Source organism: Pleurodeles waltl, chromosome 4_1 (genome assembly GCF_031143425.1).
Source record: "Pleurodeles waltl isolate 20211129_DDA chromosome 4_1, aPleWal1.hap1.20221129, whole genome shotgun sequence".
Classification (NCBI taxonomy): Eukaryota; Metazoa; Chordata; class Amphibia; order Caudata; family Salamandridae; genus Pleurodeles; species Pleurodeles waltl.
The window spans coordinates 191963108-191983584 of record NC_090442.1 but is presented as its reverse complement, the minus strand read 5'-3'; the positions used below and the strand labels follow the sequence as shown (position 1 = coordinate 191983584).

At 45.1% G+C, this 20477-nt stretch overlaps 1 protein-coding gene across 2 annotated transcripts in view; it reads left to right on the top strand.

The window, feature by feature from the left end:
- The first annotated feature begins 2717 nt into the window (after positions 1–2717).
- CECR2 (CECR2 histone acetyl-lysine reader) overlaps positions 2718–20477 on the top strand; it is a 330093-nt gene continuing 312333 nt past the window's right edge. For both annotated transcript variants that reach the window (XM_069228063.1, XM_069228062.1), the window contains exon 1: positions 2718–3464. In XM_069228063.1, the coding sequence (XP_069084164.1) occupies positions 3330–3464 (135 nt within the window). In that variant the 5' untranslated portion in view covers positions 2718–3329. The remainder of the gene's footprint in view (positions 3465–20477) is intronic.

The following is a 20477-nucleotide window of genomic DNA, read 5'->3' as shown; positions in this document are numbered from 1 at the left end:
ACGAGGACACCCATACATCATCCATGGAACATCACCTTGACGCAAAGTAACGCAAGGCAGTGCCATGTGCTGCCTAACTTTTTTGTTTTTCAAAGCAACACAAATAAACATGTACATTTCCTTGTAAATACCAACATGGTTTTTGTAACAACCCGAGTCAAAAAAGTTACGCAATCCCAACGCAAAATTTTAATTAATCTGTGCCCGTGCTTTCACTGGCTTTTGATGTTGGTCTAATTTGCTCAACGGAAGCAATCCATAACTACATCTCTGCTAGCACATCTGCTTATCATATTCAAGCCGAGAGCTAGACACATGGGCCCTCATTATGACATTGGTGGTAAATCCAGCTTACCGCCGCGGTGACGGACGCAAACATATTGTTGCGGAGGCGAACATCTGTTCACCATATTATGACACAAACACACTAAACCGACAGAATACTGACACAAAACACATATCCGCCAGACCAAAGGTTAGTGGTAAACTGTTGCTACGTACACCCATACTCTTACGCCAACAAAACAACGCCCACCACATTAAGACCCACGAATCACCACAGCAGACATTCACCGGCGGTAAACCATAGGCGGTACACAATGACGCGGTCAGAACAGCCCCCAAATACAAAACAACACAACATTGGCCAAAACTAAAATCACACACCTGACACTGATACACACACCACACCCACCCACATCACTATAAAACACACACCCACATTACCCACAACCCTTTACGAACACGAAATATAGCCAAGAGATAGCCATGCAAATCACAGCAACAACTACAAACACCCATCCATCAATCACGCACCCCACACCCCACCACATTATTCAACATCCACTGCACAACACACAACACCCATGTCCCCACAAAGGCAGCCAAGGAGCCCCCTCCACCAGCAGAGGGCAAAAAAAACCTCCAGAACCAGTAGACATGTTACCCACTTCAGAGACTGTGGCCTTTCACTCCCCACTAGAGACAATTGGGCAAGGAGCCCCCTTCAAAACCAGTGGGCATGTTACCCACTTCAAGTGAGGTGCCCCCCAACCCCCTGAGGTGCTTGCCCATTTCCAACATGATGCCCCTGAACAGTGAAATCCAGATAATGTCAGGAGTCAAGTTGGGCCTTGGACTGTGCCTTGTGGCCATGTGGGCCTTTTGTACTTTGGACTGGCCATTGCCTCAATCTGGACATTGAAGCCTGCATTTACATTTAATTTTACATTACAGTGGCTGTTGGCAGCAAATTACAGTGTTCGTACATTCTAATTGTTGTCCTTGCATTAATTTAACGTGGTTCCTGTGACATTTGTGTTACTCTGCAGCGGGTTCTGTGTATGGTTTGTGTGTGAATGGTGTGTGTCACCACTCTCCTTTTCCTCCCTCCCTTGAGTGCTAGGCGGCTGTACTCACTGTTGTTGTCTTCGTAGGCACTCCAGGACAACCATGGTGTGGTAGAGCATCGGGAAGACTTGGAGTTCCGGTTCCATGGCGGACGCAGAATCCTCTGTGTCCCCGATTGTGAGTTTTTCATTTTCTGTGAAGTGTTTCCGCCAGGCTTTTGATGGCGTTGGTACCGCCACTGAAATCCTGGTGGTTTGCTATGTCATAATATGGTCGACAGTACCTTGACTTCCGCCTGGCTATTGATGGCTACCACTGTGGTCAGTGGTGTTTACACCCTGGCGGTTGGTGTGGTACATTGGCTGTCCATGGGAGGTATCACCGCCATGGTCAAAATTTGGCGGTAATTGCCACCAGCCTCTTGGTTGTATTACCGCCACTTTAACAGTCACCGCCAATGTCATAATGACAACCATGGTGTCTACAATACAAAGCTAGATCAGTGCTATAAATGGAAATATATAAGTGCAGGTAGTCACTCAATACTACCTGTTTGCTCTTGAGAAGTGACAGTACTCTTTTATTACACGTATTGCAGCAGTGCTGAGAAGTGCAGGTACTCTCTCCCTTTCAAAGAAGTGCAAGTAACTCTGCATTGCCCATTTAAAGCACTAAAATAGTAATCAAAGTTGAATTTATTGCAGAGGCCATTAAGCCTTTCATCCTTCCTAGGTCGGTAGGTTATGTCACAGTAGCACCTATTTGCAAAGCAAGGAAACGCCAAACTGTGGTTCTGAGCGTTGCAACGAGTTATTATAACAGGCGTGCCCCATCCTCGCTATCACTGCAGGTTGATAAAGGCAGCTAAGGACGCGTAAAACTACAATAACAAAAAAAGTATAACTACAAAAACAAAAAAAACGTATAAGTAAAAAAACAAAAGAGGCTCATGAAGTGGCGGAACGGTGGGATTGTTCGTGAATTAAATAAAACACACTCTCCTCGTATCACTCAAGCACGGAGTTCAGAAATGTTCACGTGTTCTTTTTATATACACCCCCGCCCCCTCCCCAAGAACAATGGCTGATGCCCAAACGGAAAGGGGGCACTAGCGCACTGTGTAATAGTTTGACCTACTCTGCCATCCCATGCGCAAGCAACAACCCTGAACGAGGCCGAGGGACTAAACTCCTCGACCCCCCCCCACCACCATGTGGTCCCTTTAAACGGGCACAACCATTTCGGGGAGGGGGTAATCTGCCGATGGCCAGCACCTGGGCACGCACCCTGGGGAGCGTAAACTAACCCTATCCACCCCCACCGCCCGACATAATGACCGGGTCCAGCGCGCACATGCCGCGGGTGGATGGGTTTCCTTACAGATGAGCAGATTACACGCAGGGGGGATCTGCAGCCGTTGCTTGTGTTGTTTAGTATCGCAGGCAGTCACACCCCCACCTCGTTGCTTTGGTGGTCCCACCCCCCTCCAGTCTCTCTTTCTACTTGCTAAACTCCCCCCTCCCCACTCGCACGCACAACAAACAAAACAAAACCTCCCATCTGTTCCCCCTCGGCGGCAGTTCGCTCCTTCTCGGTGCAATTTGCATTGAAGTGAATAGAGAGTGGCGCTGCGAGCCTTGAATGAGATGGGTCCGCGCGACGGCCGCGAGCTCCCAGCTACGGGCGGGCGGTAGGACGCCGCGAGCCCCTCGTCCAATAGGACACCACGAAGAGACCTCGCGCCCGGGTCTGAGTTGCTGGCCGGGAGCTCGCGCTGGGGATTAATTGGAACGTTTACTTGGGAGCTCACGCCGCGGTTTGAACGTTTCCTGGGTGTAGCGCGCGGAGGGCAGAACGCCGGTGCGGGCGCTCGAGCCGGGACTATCAGGAGAGTGCGCGAGCCCCTCCTGGCAGCACGCGCGCCGGGGAGCGAGGCGACCATACCCATGTGCTCACCGGGACGGGGTCGCTGAGGAAACATGTCCCAGGAGGAGCCCGGGTCCCCGCCGACCCCCACGCTGGAGGAGATCCGCTCGTGGTGGGAAGTACCGGCTATCGCGCACTTTTGCTCCCTTTTCCGGACCGCCTTCGGCCTGCCGGACTTCGAGATAGAGGTGAGTCCCGGGGGGCGCAGTTTTGAGCATCAACGGAGGAGGGAGGCCGGGGATGCTCCTAGTGCCTACAACCCCGTGATTGTGTCCTACCATTACTGTGGGTGAATCCCGTCCCCCTTCTGCTGTGGGATACGGCAGGGACGCGAGTGGGACAAAGACCCTAAACATTTTTTCAGTGGTGGGTGCACGAATTCCAGCGTGTGAATGAAAAGCGGCCAACGAGCGCCTGTTTCACACTCTAGGCGCACATTGCTGTTTCGGGGACACAGCCCAGCGGAGCGGTCTGTTATTTGTGCACCTTGTGTAACGCTCCTCTTGTTTACACGCTACATCGACTAGGGGGCTTGGCCTGGCTCCTGAAAACGTCGAGCTGTGTTTGTTGTCGGCCCTACACGTGGTGCAGGCACGGCACATAAACAGAGAGCTCTTATTGTACCCCCACCCCTCCCTTTCCGTTTCGCAGCACTGTCTGTTGCTCGGATTGTTTGGTCCTGTCTGACTCCAGAAAGAGATGAATGGGCCGTGCCGCATCAGCCCTACCGTGCACCGCGGAAGGGACCCGGGGAGGTCTGCGGGCTCCCTGATGCGTCACAGCTGATTTTTACATCATTTTGTCTCAGTTTTACAAATGATACATTTCCGCACTACCTATTATTCTAACGTCCATGGCAGTGTGAAAGTGTACTGTAGTCGAAATGCAGTAGACCCTCGCCCTCGAAAGTTTGCATAATTTTGTGTGTGTTTTTTTTTTTGGGGGGGGGGCGTGGCGTTTCGAAGATCTTTGGAAATCCAGGCTGAAATCGCATGTGCGACTTCTTCCATCGAGCACTGGTTGGACAATGAACGATGCTAGGCTTCGCCGGCTGTGGCATGCAGTGCTGTTGTTTTGTTACCCTGCTAGTGCACGGGGATTACAGGATGGCCCTCCTCTCCTGTTGTTGCTGTACGACTTCTCCCTGCGTCCCCCCTCAGCTTTGTTTCAAAGGTATCGATGCAATTTGTTTGCCGTTCAGCAGCCAGGAATTACGGACTTTTTATTGTTGCTAGTGTCTACTTCGATCTCAAGCAAGAGTGGTTAAAAAAGAGCCCAGCCGGCGCCTGAATATGAATGGTTGAGATGGGAGTGAGTTACTATTTGCCCCAGAAGGCACATAACTGATTATGACATTTTTTTATTGAGTTGGGGTTTGCTTTCCGCACCTAGTTTCATGTGCCTGTATTTATTGGGAGTTGTTTCCCCACTACATTCAGACAGGCTTCATGTGCCGAAATTTACGTGGGGAAAATTGCTTGTGTAGTGAAGATGCACATTTCTGAATTCCGATTGTTTATCAAACTTTATTTTGTGCAGCCACTGGCTGGAATTTGATAGCTCGAGCATTCTTTTACCTTAGTGGTAAGAAGGCCTTGAAAAAGATACAAACAATGGTCGAACGAAACCAGGCCCCCCAGCAACTCGTGTCTATTTCAGTCATGAATCGTAGTGGCAAGGAATCCTGTTCTTAAGCAGTTTACTTCAAAGTCCTGTCACCAAGTAGTATGAATGAGATTTAAATGTGAATTATATGGGCAGTGACTAGTTTACATCACGAAAAGTCCGCTTTAAATTAGGTAATCGTTCACAGTTCAAAGATACTTAAATTAAGGTTCCCATCTGTACTCTAAACTCGTGTGAAGACCAAAAAGTGATACTCTAGGCAGCCCCTCTCTCCATATTGAGATCTAGTTTTGGTAGTTCACAGGGTAAATACAGGTGTTTACGCCACCCATTGCCATATGTTCTTCAACAGGTCAGAACCTTGCCAGAAATGTTCCTGAGATTAGACAGCTAAAGCAGTAAGAGTAAGCACTGTTCCTTATTACTATTTCAACTCAGAAATGTTTTCTTTACAGTAAAGTTTGGGGAAATAAGTCTAACTCGATTACTGTTTTTTTCAGCTTTGTCCTGATTCTACTAACACTTCAGCGTGGGCTTAAGATGCAGCATATGTGTGTTGGGGGTCCAGTTTGAGAGACCCGTTTTATTTCATCCATTTTGTTTTAAGACCACTTAAGTGCACTTTGCACAAAAGAGATAACTGAACGTTGCAAATGGATGTGATAGACTTGCCACTTGATGTCCACTAGTTATGGTGAAATATCACTAGATGGGGATTACCAGTTGAGATGTAGTCAGGATGCTTGTTAGAGAAGATGCATTTACAAGTTTTTCTGCTTTTCAGAAGGTTTGCTTTGAAGTATATAGAAAGTAAGTTCGAGAGGAGGTCCATTGTGAATGTGGCCACAAATATTTCCTGTTATTTCTCCATTACTAGTTTACCATTCTGGTATGCGGAGTCCCACGAATTGTGAGTTTTTGAGGAATAATGTATGGAAATCAGAATGGTAATGTCTGTTTATGCATGTTTTCAAGCTAGTCCACCTAGAGGCTTAGCCTATTCAAACCAAGGAACTCTTCATGCAAATCTTAAACCCTGTCAGAATTATCAGTCCACTGTTAATGAGGGATTAGTAGCCGACCTCTGTAATGCTCATACCTTGTCAGGTAGATAGTCTGATTTGGGAGGCTCCTTTGTCGTCTAGTCAGCTTGAATGGCATCATCTGGTTGGATAGTTAGGTGGATGTCCAACCATCAATAGTCTTGTGTATGAGGCATAGGGTCTTGTTTTACTTTTTTGCTTGATTAGAAGCCAGGTTAGTGACCTTTGTTCTGGTGATCAATAGTACTCTAGAAATTCATACACTTTTGTTGAAGTTTATATTTACAACCTTTCGAGGAGCTGTCTGCTATCCTATACATTTTGTGGTCCTTTTAGAATTGCCTACAGTTGTCTTTTGGGATTTTAAACAAATTACACACAGCAAGTGACTTTTTAGATCTCTACATTCACTTGTTGTGGCAAGTCTAGACACAATTGCTAAGGTTCTTTCCCCCCCTTGAGTGTGTGTTTTTTTTGGGGGGGGGGTGCTTTACATCTGGATGGGGCTTTCCTCCAGCATAACTTGTTTTTAGTGTCTTCTCATCTCTGTACTTGCCTTAAACCAGCATATGGACTTTGTTGAGAGCTGCCACGTTTGCTGGTGTGGCTTTAGACCTATTCCAATACTTTTGGTGTGACGTTGAAGGACTTTATACACTCTATATCCTCCACACATGTTTTTTGGGTTCCTTTAACTCTTCACTGTTTTGGGGCCTGTGTGTTGTCTTACAAGCATTGGCAGAGGGCTTTAGGCCTCTTTGGGCCACATGTTTACTAATTGCAGCTCTTTATATGCATATCAACGTTTGTTGGGACCCTGGACCTACCCACTTGACTTAAGTGCGTTTGGTGCTTTGAGCCCTCCTATGCAAGTTTGTGTGACTTGCAATTTATTTTGGGCAAGTGGAAATTGCAGTGAAATATCCTATTCAAATATCCTAGCCTGAACCCTAATTTTTAAAAGGAGAGACCAGACTGCAACATGAAAATGTCAGCTGATCATCCTCTGACTTGAGTGGTAAGAAGGTGTTCTTTACATGACTTCTTGGCCTCTTTTCTATTTTGCGCTACTGACATGGGTTGTTTTAGTCCTACCTTTGAACAGGTTTTAGGAAGGATGGCTCGGGATTCCATGCACTGATAGCCTTCTTTCTGACTTTTGCAAAGGCATTGAAGAAAAACTTTTTGTGTGCTTTGAGGTCTTCTGTGCTGGCTTCTAAAGGGTGGACCTTGCAGTGTTATGTTAAAAAAAACAATAAGTAGTGTTTAGAATTCCTGGAGTTATGATTCGGATCTTTACAGAGACTCTTGGGGCCTGATTCACAAAGGTAAACTTATGTTTTTCTTTTTTTCCTCCTTTTTTCGGAGCTCACAAAACGATGATTTATATTAAGTTTGACTGTGGAGATTCTGCAGTCAGGGCGGAGAAGTCCACGCTTAAAAACTCCTGTCCTGTTCACAAAAGTAAACTTGCACATTTGTATTCACAAAACTATGATTTAGTAGGTTTAAGACTGGAGAGATTCGGCAGTCGGGTGGAGAAGTCTGCACATAAAAACAGGCTGTCTTATTCACAAAGGTAAACTTACAAGTGTGGATAAGTTTACTCTTTTTTTCGGTATTCACACAGCTGTGATTTAATAGTAAGGTTACAACGGTTGAGACTCTGTAGGCGGGGCAGAGAATTCCACACTTACAAAGATATGCCTGTCCTAGTCCAAAGGTAAATTTTCATGTTTGTATAAGTTTACTCTTTGTCAGTATTGACAAAACTATTATTTAAATGTAAGTTTACAACTGCGGATATTCCGCAGTTGGGACAGAGAAGTGCGAACATAAAATTTTTGTTTTTGTTTTTTGAATACCGAAAAAGAGTAAACTTATGCAAACGTGTAAGTTTACCTTTGTGAATTATGCCCATGGTTTTTGCTAAGGTAGTAAGCGTGCTAGGACCATGTTGCTGTTCATTTCGTACATTGCTGATATTCCTTCTTATTTACAGGTGGTCACTATGTTTCCGTGAGGCTGGCCCATTCTCCTTGTGCTTTAGTATCCTGTAGGGTTGAGCTTATTACCGTGGACCATGTCTGTTTACTTTAGAAAGGGTCGTATTTAATCTTAAAATTAATCACAAAACCAAATACTTAGTCTTCATCTACACATCTTGTACATGTATCCGGGGAGTTAGTGGCAGTGCAAAAAAAACAACTCAAGAATTTTAATTTTTGGCATTACCCGATGTCCAGAGACAGAGTTGACTATTTTATTAAAAAAGGATTTTTCTAAGGTGCTAACTCCTTAGTACACGTTTAGTATGTGATGGACTCTTCAGAGCCCAGTAACAGTAGTGTATCTTATTTATGTAATCTCAGCAGTGCTTGTGGGGCACCACTCTGGACTAGGAGTTTGGCATTGGGTTTAGCACATTTGAAAGTGAAGTGTGGAAACTTTCTTGGATTTAGCCAATCTTATCCAGTTAAACGTTTACAGCTTGATCTCAGATTGAAGCCCAGACACAACTATTTTTGCATGATGTGTTTAATGCCTTCCAATGATCTGTTGGCCTTGATTTTGACTGGGACTGTTAATCAGTTTTGCATTGTCTTGAGTACTATTGGGATGGGAATTCATTGGTTGTCCTTGTGATGAAACTCATTCTGAACCTTTCTGAGGGAAGTCCAAAAAATCTCTAAACGACTAAATAAACACTGTAGTTCGAGATAAATTTATCATAAATATCTTACATTTCATTCAATTAATAATACTGTTTACATTTTTATAAACGCACTAAATAATTGTTACTAATAGGTAGTTTTACGGTACTTGGTGTATCGGCTTTGGTGGGATAAAAGACACTGTTGGGCTTGTGAGCTGTAGAAAAGAGTCGCAGACACTGCTGAAACTGGCCGAGCCTTCTTGGTGGCCTACTTTCGTCCATAGTGCAAAGAAGCCTCCACTGTGGGATCAGAATTCCAGTTACAATTGGCCTATTTCATTTATGTTTAAGGCTCCCTCCCTGAAAACATATGCATGGCGTTCATGTGCGTTGGTTTTGGACAATTACCCATAGGTTTCAGGTGGATGACGGCATGTAGCTCGGGAGGGAAGGCGTTGAACGGTCTGGATTGTCAGAAGATGATGTCACATATGTTTACTGGCGCGCTAGGCTGTAATTAGGTTTAGGGAAGCTATGCCTCATCCCACGGTGACGTTTCGGGTTCCTGCTAGGTTGTAGCATAGAGGTTTTAACAACAACATAATAGAGCTGATTACCCGTTTTAGACTGTGATAGATTAATCTAAAACTTTTAATTAAAAGTGTTTTAAATACCGTTTGTACAGCATCGCAGCTTGCATGATTCATGGTTTAATATTGTAATCATTGCTAATTGTATGCTCTCTTGTAACTCGCATGCATGTTTTGAACAATATTTACATTGGGGTTAAATTTTGCTTTCAATGTTCCTGTACTTGCCTTTTTTTATTTAAAAGATTTTGATTGTCTTTTTCAAAGTGGTAAACACAAGCATACACCAAATATGAAGATGACTTAAAATTAGTTTGCAATTCAAATTTCTAAATTACATCACGCCGTGTTCTTATCCTATATAGATAATGTTTTCATTTTGCAAGCATGGCCCAAAAGGTTTTGCTAGTTAATTAATGGTTACCAGTCCTAAGAATAAGTGGTTGTGTATCGGTATCTAGGTCATTTGAGGTCAGTTCCTCTCTTAGCTTTGATGTGGACCTGGTTACCCTTTGCCCGCTCTGCTTCGTGATTGATGTGTGTGGCAATTGGCGATTTGCCTCTGCCCGAGCTCGTCTAGTTGATGAAGTGAAAACCCGGATGTGAAGGCTGTGCTGCGCTTTTATCCTTCAACTCCCATCGCATGACCCTACCGCTTTGTAGTATTAAGACCCTCAATCTATTATGTGCGGATGTAAGCACCGCACCTCCTCCAGTTTCTGTAACTTTGTTTTATGCACAGATTGGTAGCAGAGTGTGTTCAGAGAGCTTCTGGGCTAGAGGGAGATGCCGGGATAATCTGTGCTTCCTTTAATGTGGTTGCCTCCTGGCATCAATGAGTCATAATTCAGGCAGTGATATAAAGTGTGGTTTGCCATTACTTCCTGGAAAGAGTAGGGTGTTGGGCATGTGCGAAGAACTGTACCTGGTGAATGTAGGATGCTGATCTCAGCTGTGCTCGTTAATTGTTTTCAGGGTGGCTGAGGGCAGTTCATTACTTGTATTTATTTTACTGCTGTAACACTGCAGGTGATATGACTGCCTCCTTTTACTGGGCGTGATTTGTCGGGGCACAATAAACCTAAATCTTTGTTGAAGACGCTGAAAATTGCTATCCGCTTTGCGCCATGTTTTACCTACAAGAAAGTGGATATGGGTGGGTAGAAATTTATGTTCTGTTGGATTTCTAGAGTGCTTGAGTGCAAGCAGTAGCCCCAGGACATCTTTGCATACTTCTGCGAAGACTAGAATAAGAAGTGTCTTTAGCAGCTTATGGAAGCTGATTTCTGATTGAATCATTCTAATGTTCAATGGAAGGGCATTCCAGAGTTTAGGAACTAAATAGGCAAATGAGCTACCACCACTTCTTGCCCTCTTAATCCCGGGGACCAGCAGTAAAAAAAAATTGTCAATGTTTTATTAGTTTATATGTCCTAAAAGTGAAATACTGCCAAATTCGGGCTTCACTGTTGCAGGGCCTATCTCCCTCGTAGGCCAACATGGGACTGCCTTTTAAATAAGTTTAAAGCACAGATTCCCTTTGAGGGCAGATAGAAATGTGGAGTTTGGGGTCTCTGAACTCATAATTTAAAAATACATCTTTTAGGGAAGTTGGTTTTTAGATTGTGAGTTCAAAAATGCCACTTGTAGAAAGTAGGCATTTTCTTGCTTGAACCATTCTGTGACTCTGCCTGTTTTGTGGATTTCCCATCTGGGTCAGTTTGACAGTTGGGCTGTTCACACCTCTCCTCTAGACAGTGGCACAAAGGAAGCTGGAGTGCAGCCTGCATATCCTGATGAGCCATCTGAGCTAGAGTGGAACAAGGAGTGGTCACTTACACCTGAAAGGACTGTGCCTTCCCTCACACAATGCAGTCTCCAACCCCCTGGTGTGTGTCTGGGGCCTGGCCTGGGCAATGAAGGAGCTTGCAAACACTTGAGACTTTGCTTTGAAGTTTGCCGACTTTAAAGGCAGAAAGGTGTATAAGAAGAGGACCCCAACCCCCAGACTTGTAGAATCTTTGTGGAATCAAGAGGAACCTCTGCCAAGGAGAAGAGCTAAAGGAGGAGTACTGTCCCTTTGCTGTGCTCCTTTGCTGGATTGGCCTGCAGTAGCTTCTTCTCCCTTAAGAGAGCAAAGGGTGAACTTTGTTGTGTATCCTGCTTGAGAAAGTTCTCCAAGGGCTTGGAGTAGAGCTTGCCTCCTGTTGGAAGTCTCAGGGACAACAAAGGCTTCAGTTTCCTCGACCTGCAGGACTGGGACCTGTGTGTTTTGTGCTGTTCAAGGGGAAAAAAACCGCTGCAACACAACCAACGAAGCTGCTGGCCTCCACCGTGACCGCCGATGCCACACCGAGCCGCACTGCCCACTTCCCCCCGGGACCCTCGTCTAACCGACGCCAGCATCGGATGACTTCACCAAGCCGCTGCTCACACCGCGACCTGTGGGCCCCACACTCCAGCATTGCCTGCTCACACTGCAACCTTGTATCCCCTGATGGCGCCACTCCTGCTGACACAGGTGCCGCTGCCTGCACCGTGGCCTGTGGACACTGCTCGTGAGGAGCACGAAGCACCGTCCGTCCCGCTCTGCAGACCTGGTCCACCAACGCCAGCACCATCGACTTCAGTGTCATCAACAGACATCCCTGTCTGCAGCGTGACCCGTAGACGCCCCACAGAGCCATCCCGCACCGCTGACTTGGGCCTACCAACGACATCACTTCAGCAGCGAAGCTGCCTGCACCATGACCTGGTGACACTGCGTGTCGCACCGCCCGCTTCACACCGCAGTCCTCGTCTCACCAATGCTGCTGTACGACCATCACTGAGCCGCTGACTCCACCATGACCTGTGGGCACTGCATGTTGCACCATACCCCCGACACCATCCACACCAGCGCTCCTGACTTCATCAGCCGAGTTCGATCCGCAACACATGTGACTTCACACTGCAACGACTCTGGAACCAACACTGTTGACGCCGCTCTTCGGAGCTCACCGCGAGGAGCACAACGCCCTGCAGTACTGTTTGTGGGTCTTCCCGACTCTGTAGCTGGCCTGCGGTGCCGCAGCCGGCCTGAAATGTTGGTTTTGTTGATAACGACGCCGTGATAGCCCCAGGTGGAGCCATTGACTTCAAGGAACTGTATTTTTGAATAAATCTTGCAGAATTCATAAATTTATCACTGTATGGTGGATTTTTATTGTATTTGGTCTTGTTTTACACAGATAAATATTGGCTTGTTTTCTAAAACTGGTGTGGTGTCATTTTGTAGTGTTTTCACTGTATTACTGTGTGTTATGTGCAAATGCTTTACACATTGCTTCTGAGATAAGCCTGACTGCTCGTGCCAAGCTACCAAGGGGGTGAGCAGGGGTTATCTGAGCCGGTATCTCCCTTATCCTGAATAGAGTGAAGGTCCCTACTTGGACAGGGTTCAAACCGACTGCTGATTAGAGACCCCATTTCTAACACAAGGCAAACAAATATCATACCAAGAAAGTAAACATGTTTCCCCCCCCCTGTTCCCCTTCCCAGCCCAACAGTACATTATCTTTTAATTGCACAATATATAACCAGTTCAATTCGCCAGATTATTACATAGTCAAAACAAACTTCCAGCAGTCCGTAGGTCCAGCCCTATATTGCACCTTGACAGCTTTATGCTCTATATGAAAAAGCAGACAACGTCACAGTGGATACCCATGCTAACCGTCTGTGTCCCAGCACGCAAATATCTTCTTGTATTTTCGTTCACAACCTCTTCCCCAATAGACTTCCCTCTCCAGTATTCGACAATGGTCCATACCATCTAACCATTCTTCTTGTTGAGGAGTCATCCCGAGCCCAATTTCCTAGTGATATCTAATTTTGCCACCATGCAGTTGAGATTAACCAGTAATGTGTGATGTATGTGTGATCCATCTGCCCCTAGATACCCAGCAGGACCTGACTAAAGTCTGAGGGGGACCCTGTAGCACCCCCCCCCCAAAAAAAGTCTCAATGTTGGGGCAAGTCGAAAGCATGTAATGGAATGTGCCCTCCTGTCCACAACCATGAAGGGAGTCGGTACTGGCAGCCCTTTCCAGCCTAAGAAGTAATGTACAGGTGTTAGTATACTTGATGTAGAATTTTTAAGCTGAATAAGGCAGAGAGATGCTGGAATGGCCAGCTCCGCCGGGAACATAAGTGCATTCCTCTAGTCATCTTCATCAGGGTCACCGCATTCTCACATCTATTTATCCCGCAGGTCAGTCAATGAAGGCTGATTATTTGTTATCAGTGTACCATCTGTCAAGCAAATCAGTTTTTCCTGCACTACCCCATCCAGCAATCTCCTCTCCATCAGAGAATCCTGTGTTTCTCTATCCGCTGGGATGCTGAGCTAAAAGGTGGCCCTCAGCTGGGCAAATCTCAGACACATCTTGTTAGGCATCTGATATTCCTTCTGTAAATGAGCAAAGGGGGACACTCCGTTGGTGTCCGACTCCTGTGCCAGAGTTGAAATACCTATGCTGTTCCAGCCTCGGAAGTCCTTCAAAGCCGCCACTCTTGGGAGCCTGGAACCCCTCCCACAGTGGCATTCTCAGGGTCAATCGATTAACCCAGTGGTTCCCAACCTGTGGTCCGAGGACCACTGGGGGTCTGCGAGAGCTTAGAAAGTTCAAAAATATTAACAAATATTGAAAAAGTAGGTCCTCAGCTTCCACTAATGGCTCAGGCGGGGGTCCCCGGATTCCAATGATGATTCAGTGGGGGTCCCTGGGTTCCATTAATGTTAAAGTGGGGATCCACAGAAATGAAAAGGTTGGGAACCACTGGATTAACCCCACCTATTTCCTTATTCAACTTCCTCCAAGTCCGAACCACCAGCTCCATTGCTGGGCATAGTGTTTTGTCCACGTACAGCCAGTGTAGATAACTTCTGTTACCTAGGGCCAGGTGATCAGCCCGAAAAGCTGGGTCTTCCAAGTGGGCAAACGCCCACTGGTTAACCACACAGACTTGCGCTGCCTCGTAATATTTGCAGATATGCTATTCCCCCCTTTGCATTTGGACTCTGGGGGGGTATGCAGCGCCACCCTCTGCTGCCTGTCCGTCCAAATCAGGGTTGGCAGTAACACCTCAGCTCGTGTAAAGATTGTGTCTGGTATTTTGTGAGGTGAGTTTTGTATAATATAAAAGAAACGGGGGCGAGCCAGCATATTAAACATCACTGATCTCATCGGGGAGATCGGTAATAAATGCCAATGCATCACATCCTGGTCAAAGCGTGCCAGTAGGGCGCCAGGTTAGTCATAGTACAAATCCGAGCACCTGGTAGTCCAAATCTCTATCTCTACTCTGAGTGATAGGGGCATTATTTGATTCTGGACCCAGTTATCTGTTGGGAACTATAAGGATTTGTACCAGTTGATAGCAAACCGCAAGACTTCCCAAAAAACCTGAAAGATATCCTTTAATTGCTGAAGGTAGATGGATCAAATATAGCAAGATGTTGTCCGCATACAGGGACATTCGTACCTCACTACCTGAGCCTCACCCGGCCCTCCGCAGATTTGCGCATCTACTCTTATCCAGGCATAATCCTGTTTTGGTCCAAATGCACCAAGGCCGTCACCACCTTCTTCAATCTGTTAGGTAAGAGCTTGGGCATTATTTTAAGATCTGCGTTTAACAGTGAGATTGGGTGATAAGATTCACACCTGTCTATAGGCTTACTGGCCTTAGGGACCAGGATAGTGTCAGCTAGGAGCTCTCCTGTCCTAAATGTAGCAGTCATTTTTGATCCATGGAACATGGGGGGTCTCCTCAGGATATAGGGGTTCAACAGGCACTGTATTAGTCGAGGACCCATATTGTGTATAGCTTGGTCGGCTAGGCATAGTGACTTCAACTGGATTCTTGTATGCGCTGGTAGCCAGTGCAGGGCTGGAGCAGCAGATTGGTGTTTAGGAATTTTGTAGAGGATCTGGGCAGCGGCGTTCGGAACCACTTGCAATCTCCTTGTCACGTATTTGGAACTTCCCAAGTAAAATGAGTTCCCGTAGTCCAGGCGTGAGTTGACCAGACCTTGCACTACCACACTTCGCAGTAGAGCAGGAATCCAGTGAAATTTGATGCTGGCACATAGGTAGCTCGCATGTCCCTTTGTCCTGGACCTACATAGTCATCCGACTGAAATGACTGATATGTGCCTCTGCAGTAGAAGATGCTCTAAAACTTGATATGAATTGTTCAGTGGACGAAAGCAACTTTTTTTTCCAGTTAATGTGTATGCACTCTCTGCACCATGTTTACCTGAGGTCCACCAGTACCTTTGTCAGTTCTCCTCAATCTGTCTCCCTCTTGGTAGTTGGCATACCAGATTTGCTTGGAAATTTAATTTTCGAATGAATGCAGATACGCACACGTTTTTTTTTTATTTTATTTTTTTAAATCAGTTGATGTTCTGCATGTTTGCCGTGTGAGCTGGTATTTCTTACAGAGGTTCCTGCGCTTGAGGGAGTGGGACAAAGGGAGGAGCATACACAGATCCCTTCGAAATCTTGCCACAGATTCTGTACTTCTTTTTTTTATCTTTACTACTTTTTTGTTCCACTGATGAGCAATCTGTTCTTTAGGGCCAACAACAGTTTTCAGTTCTGGGCAATAAAACAAGCAAGCCTCTATGATCCACTTAAGAAATTATCTCACTACAGTGCAGAGTTGGGGATTCTTCATCTGTCCTGGGCTTCTGAAAGCAGTCTCTTGCACTCCGTGTTTTCAGTTCTCTTTGAAGGGGTGGATGTTTCTCTGGCTAGCAGTGCCATCGTTCCATTTCATAAATCCCACTGACCATTCAAGATTAGCATGTGGCCTAACGATAGATATGCCAGCTCATCGGTTAGTAAACTGTGAGTTTTATATTGTGATCTGAAGACCACAAACCCAGAAAACTATGGGCAGATAATAAAAATTCACCTGGGCTAGAGACAAACATCCAGTTTCACTGGTGGCTTCTTCCCAGCGCTCAACATATCAGAAGTTGCCACAGGACAAACATTTATGGTTCACATGGCTTTGCAAGAAGAAAACGGATGTGATGATCTGATGATGGCAAAATTAGGATCGAACATTTTGCCCACGAGATTCCTGTCAGATTTCCTGGCTAGCCATGTGACAAGCTGTAGTTCCACATGGAAATCGGTTGCATAGCGGTTATCCAGACAATCTGCAATGGATTTGACATTTCTTAGTGAACTAAGCAAATTTAATTGGCCGAATTTTGAAGGTGGTTACATTTTATAAAGGCCCTATAGGAGTGCATCGGGTCACTTATTGGAAACACGTTAAAATGTATGGAAGAATTGTAAGAGTGTGGGATCACATTTTCCCATGTAAGGAATGGAATGTCAAAAATAAATGTAAGCAAAATCAACAGTTTGCTGCTAGGTCTCGATCATTTCAACCACAACTCTTGTAAATGTGCCTTTTTGTATTCCGTTCATGCCCTAGGCTCTGCCTCTGACTTTAGCCCACCAACTAGGCCCAATTGTGCCTTGGATCACAATTTCTATATCTGGGTCCTTTCTGTGTTTTGCTAAATTCCACCTCAACATTATTTTTTATTACTAGAGAGCTTAACTCATGATGGTAATTTCACCCCTGAAACGGACAGTCACGTGTCCTATTTCCAAAGACGCGCTCATTAGAAAATAACATTTTAGGTCTTCACAGACGCACTCATGGACATGAAGGCGAATGATGTGGAGAAATACACACACCTCTTACTGTCAACTGTGAAAATGTTTGTATTTTTAATTATTTGTGCCCTTCAGGATGGTCTACAGCACTAGACAGGTCCTTGGACATTGGTGGAAGTATTTGTTTTCTGGACATTTAGTGCCTAGTTTTTAACTTTCATTGTCTGTGACCTCTGCTTGGCCTAGACTACATATTTTCTTGTTTGGTGCTTCTTTTCACCGTGAGCTTTGTCAGTCACCTTCTTTCCGTTTTGGAGTTGAAAGGCTGGACTCTTAGAATTGGTATGTTTTCCCCGAGTGGCTAGTTGGTCTGTGTATTTTGTAAAGGTCATTACTCCCTCCATCAGCATCTTTGATTGTTGTTCAGTGTCCACTGCTTTATATTCCACTGTACGACACATCCTACTGAGATGACCAGCATGTGCTGCCGCCCTGGAAGGTGCTCTGAAAGCCTGTTATGAGTTGTTGAGTGGTTGAAAACACAAACTGAAACGTGGCTATGTTCAGTTAAATTGTTTGCCTCTGATGCATTGTTAAACTGTGGGCTGTCAGTTCCTTTGTTGGTTCTCCTCAACATGTCTCTTCGGGAGTTGGCACACCAGAAGCAAACTTTCACATGTATGTAGAAACACATGTGTTCTCTTTGTGATCAATTGACGTTCTGCTTGTGTGTCACATGTGCTAATCCACCTTTAAATATTTGAAATCTAAGTGAGCTCATTGCTGGTACTTTAATGGGCACACTGGACAGTGTTGATTTCCCATCTAACCGGAGTTCAAGAGCCAGTGTCTTGGATGGTCTCCTTACATTCCAGTTGAGGAGGTCCAGGCCCTTTGTTTCAGTGTTAGTCCCTGATCGGTTATGTTTTTCTAGATCCAACAAGATTGCAAGAACTGCACTATTAGACTCGAGAATAACTGGAAACCGAGGACATGCTGGGCATGGATGTTGTAACCCTTAAAGTTAAATTCTAATATGCAGCCTGGACAGGGAGAGGACTGAAAAGGCCTCTATGGCTGCCAACCGCATAAAGATAGAGGAAAGTTGTGACTTGATCATTAATTAGATGTGACCATATTAAGTAACAGTCTTGGAAATGCCTTCAATGTATACATGTATGCCCCCCCAGTATACATATTTCATAAAGTGGTGCATGTGGCAACCACATTGAGCTCACCTTTATAATACAGACTTCTTGAAGACTTAGCACTATTTGTTTTGTCTAAAGAAAATGATTTAATAGAATAGTCCTTCTCTGTTGCGGCAAAAGGTCCAAAAGCTTGATCTTACTTATGGTCTCACTTTTGCAGATTCCAGACAACCGGAGCTCACCCTTGCACCAGGGAAATCATGAAAGTGTGCCATTTTGAGTACCCGTTAGTTTAACAACAGGTCTCCATGCATCCAGGTTTTCCAAAACTGTCCTGGACAGGCTGTGGAAAGACTCCAAGACACTTGCTTGTTCTTACCATTAGGTCAAAGTGGAAACTTGAAAGTGGAAACGACTGCTTTCAGTAGAGGTTTTCCAATGTGGTTGCTGATTGTGACCCTTCATGATCAGAATTTTGGGTCACTAGGCTGGTAAGACTCCCAATGGCTTGAAATCCTCATGTTATGGTTGCAGTTTTCTGGTGCACTGGGGAGTCTCTTGGGTTCATTGTGCTTCCTTGTTATGGTTAGGGGTCACCAGATAAACTTTGAAGATCAGTGTCCTGTGGTATAATTGTGGTACTGATTTTTCTTTTGCTGGAGGATACCTACTACCTTGAGATCCACTTTTTGAGATGGGGAACCTAAAACAACTTTGTTGTAAAATTGACATGCTTCCTCAGTTTCTTCCAATTTGTTGAAGTTAAATACCAGAAGGACCATGGCTACTTTCATAGTGGTAACCTCTGGAAGGCTCATTGTTGACAGCCAACCACCTCTCACTCAAACTACAGGTCAGTGCTGTTTCACCCTCACATCAGGGAAATCATGAAAGTCTGGCACTTTGAGAATCTGTTAGTTGAATACCAGGTCTCCATGTACCAACCTCTCCAAAGCATCATCTGCTTTATGCTAGTGCTGCATAAACTCTGATAAAGACCAGTTTAAAAAAAACAAGTTTACTGTATTCTTAAATCAAGGTGCACTTAACTGCGATGTACTTCTTTTGGGAAACGCCCGAGCTGATAGATACAATTGAAGCCAGATTTTAGGAGAAAGTGAGAATTCTGTAGAGAGAATGATCATCCTGTCTTAAGTAAATCACATGAGCCTTGATCTTTTTTTTTTGGGGGGGGGGGGGGGTCTTAACCGATGTCGTTTTTGACCTTGATTGTTGTATTACAAGGTGAAGATGCGTTTTATAATCTTTCTTTCTTTCTTTCTTTCTTTCTTTCTTTCTTTCTTTCTTTCTTTCTTTCTTTCTTTCTTTCTTTCTTTCTTTCTTTCTTTCTTTCTTTCTTTCTTTCTTTCTTTCTTTCTTTCTTTCTTTCTTTCTTTCTTTCTTTCTTTCTTTCTTTCTTTCTTTCTCTCCCCCCCCACCCCCCCCCCCCCCCCCCCCCCGGGTTCCTTGCTCACGTTCCACAAGTTTTAATGTGAATCAGATTATCTCCCTTGTCTTTTTTGCAGTATTTGTTGCATGCTTGTCAAACCGGTCTATGTATTGTCTGCGTAAAGAAAACTTTGTACCTTTCATGGGCACACAGACTCAAGCACCAAGTATTCAGTACTTGCTAGTTGATGGCCGCACACGAAAGGAGGAGACCGTATACAAGCAAGTGATCATGGAGATGGAAGTTTAAAATCGTATGTTTTTTCCTATGGCCAACAGTTGTTTCTGGGTAACCTTGGCAAACGTTTAACAGAGGAGAGCTACAAATGAACGCCACTCTGTCAATTTTCCAGTTTTGTTGAAAATGCTTCGGAGAGGTAAGTTCATTGCGTCTTTTTTGTTAGCATTCGGGTCTGCATGTGGCCTAAGGCTGATGCTTGTGTTTGTCGCCCTGTCCTCACACACCTGTGCGTGAAGGTTCTCACTGGAGCGGCTGAATCGTTTGAACACTGATTGCTTCTTTCTTTATGGTAACAAGGATATAACTTTAAGTTAGATCTATTCTGGTGAAGAGGTGTACCATCCCACCTTTGCATCCTCTTCATATTCACTAGGAACTTTACCATATCCCTTCAGTGGAATGAGGTACCCTAGTTCAAATTGCAGTCATATTATGGGGCAGAGGAGTTCCAGCTGTACCGGGGTGCGAATGACTTGACAACCAGTGAGGGTGCAATATTGAAATACTATTAGCAGCTTTGGTGTAGGTTAGTATTGCAACAAGCAATGCTCTCTCCCTTTCAACAGCGGTAGAACCTGTTTCCAGCTTTGTACCCTAAACCGAAGGCCAGCTGCCGCACCCTGACTGCGTGGCCTCATCTTGATTTTTGAACTTTAGTTTTCAGTGTTGAAGTGTGTATTTGGTGAAATGTTGTTTGCATCAAGCCTCTGCAGGGCTGAAGGTGGAACCTTTTTTCTCTTCATCACTGGGGGTCGCA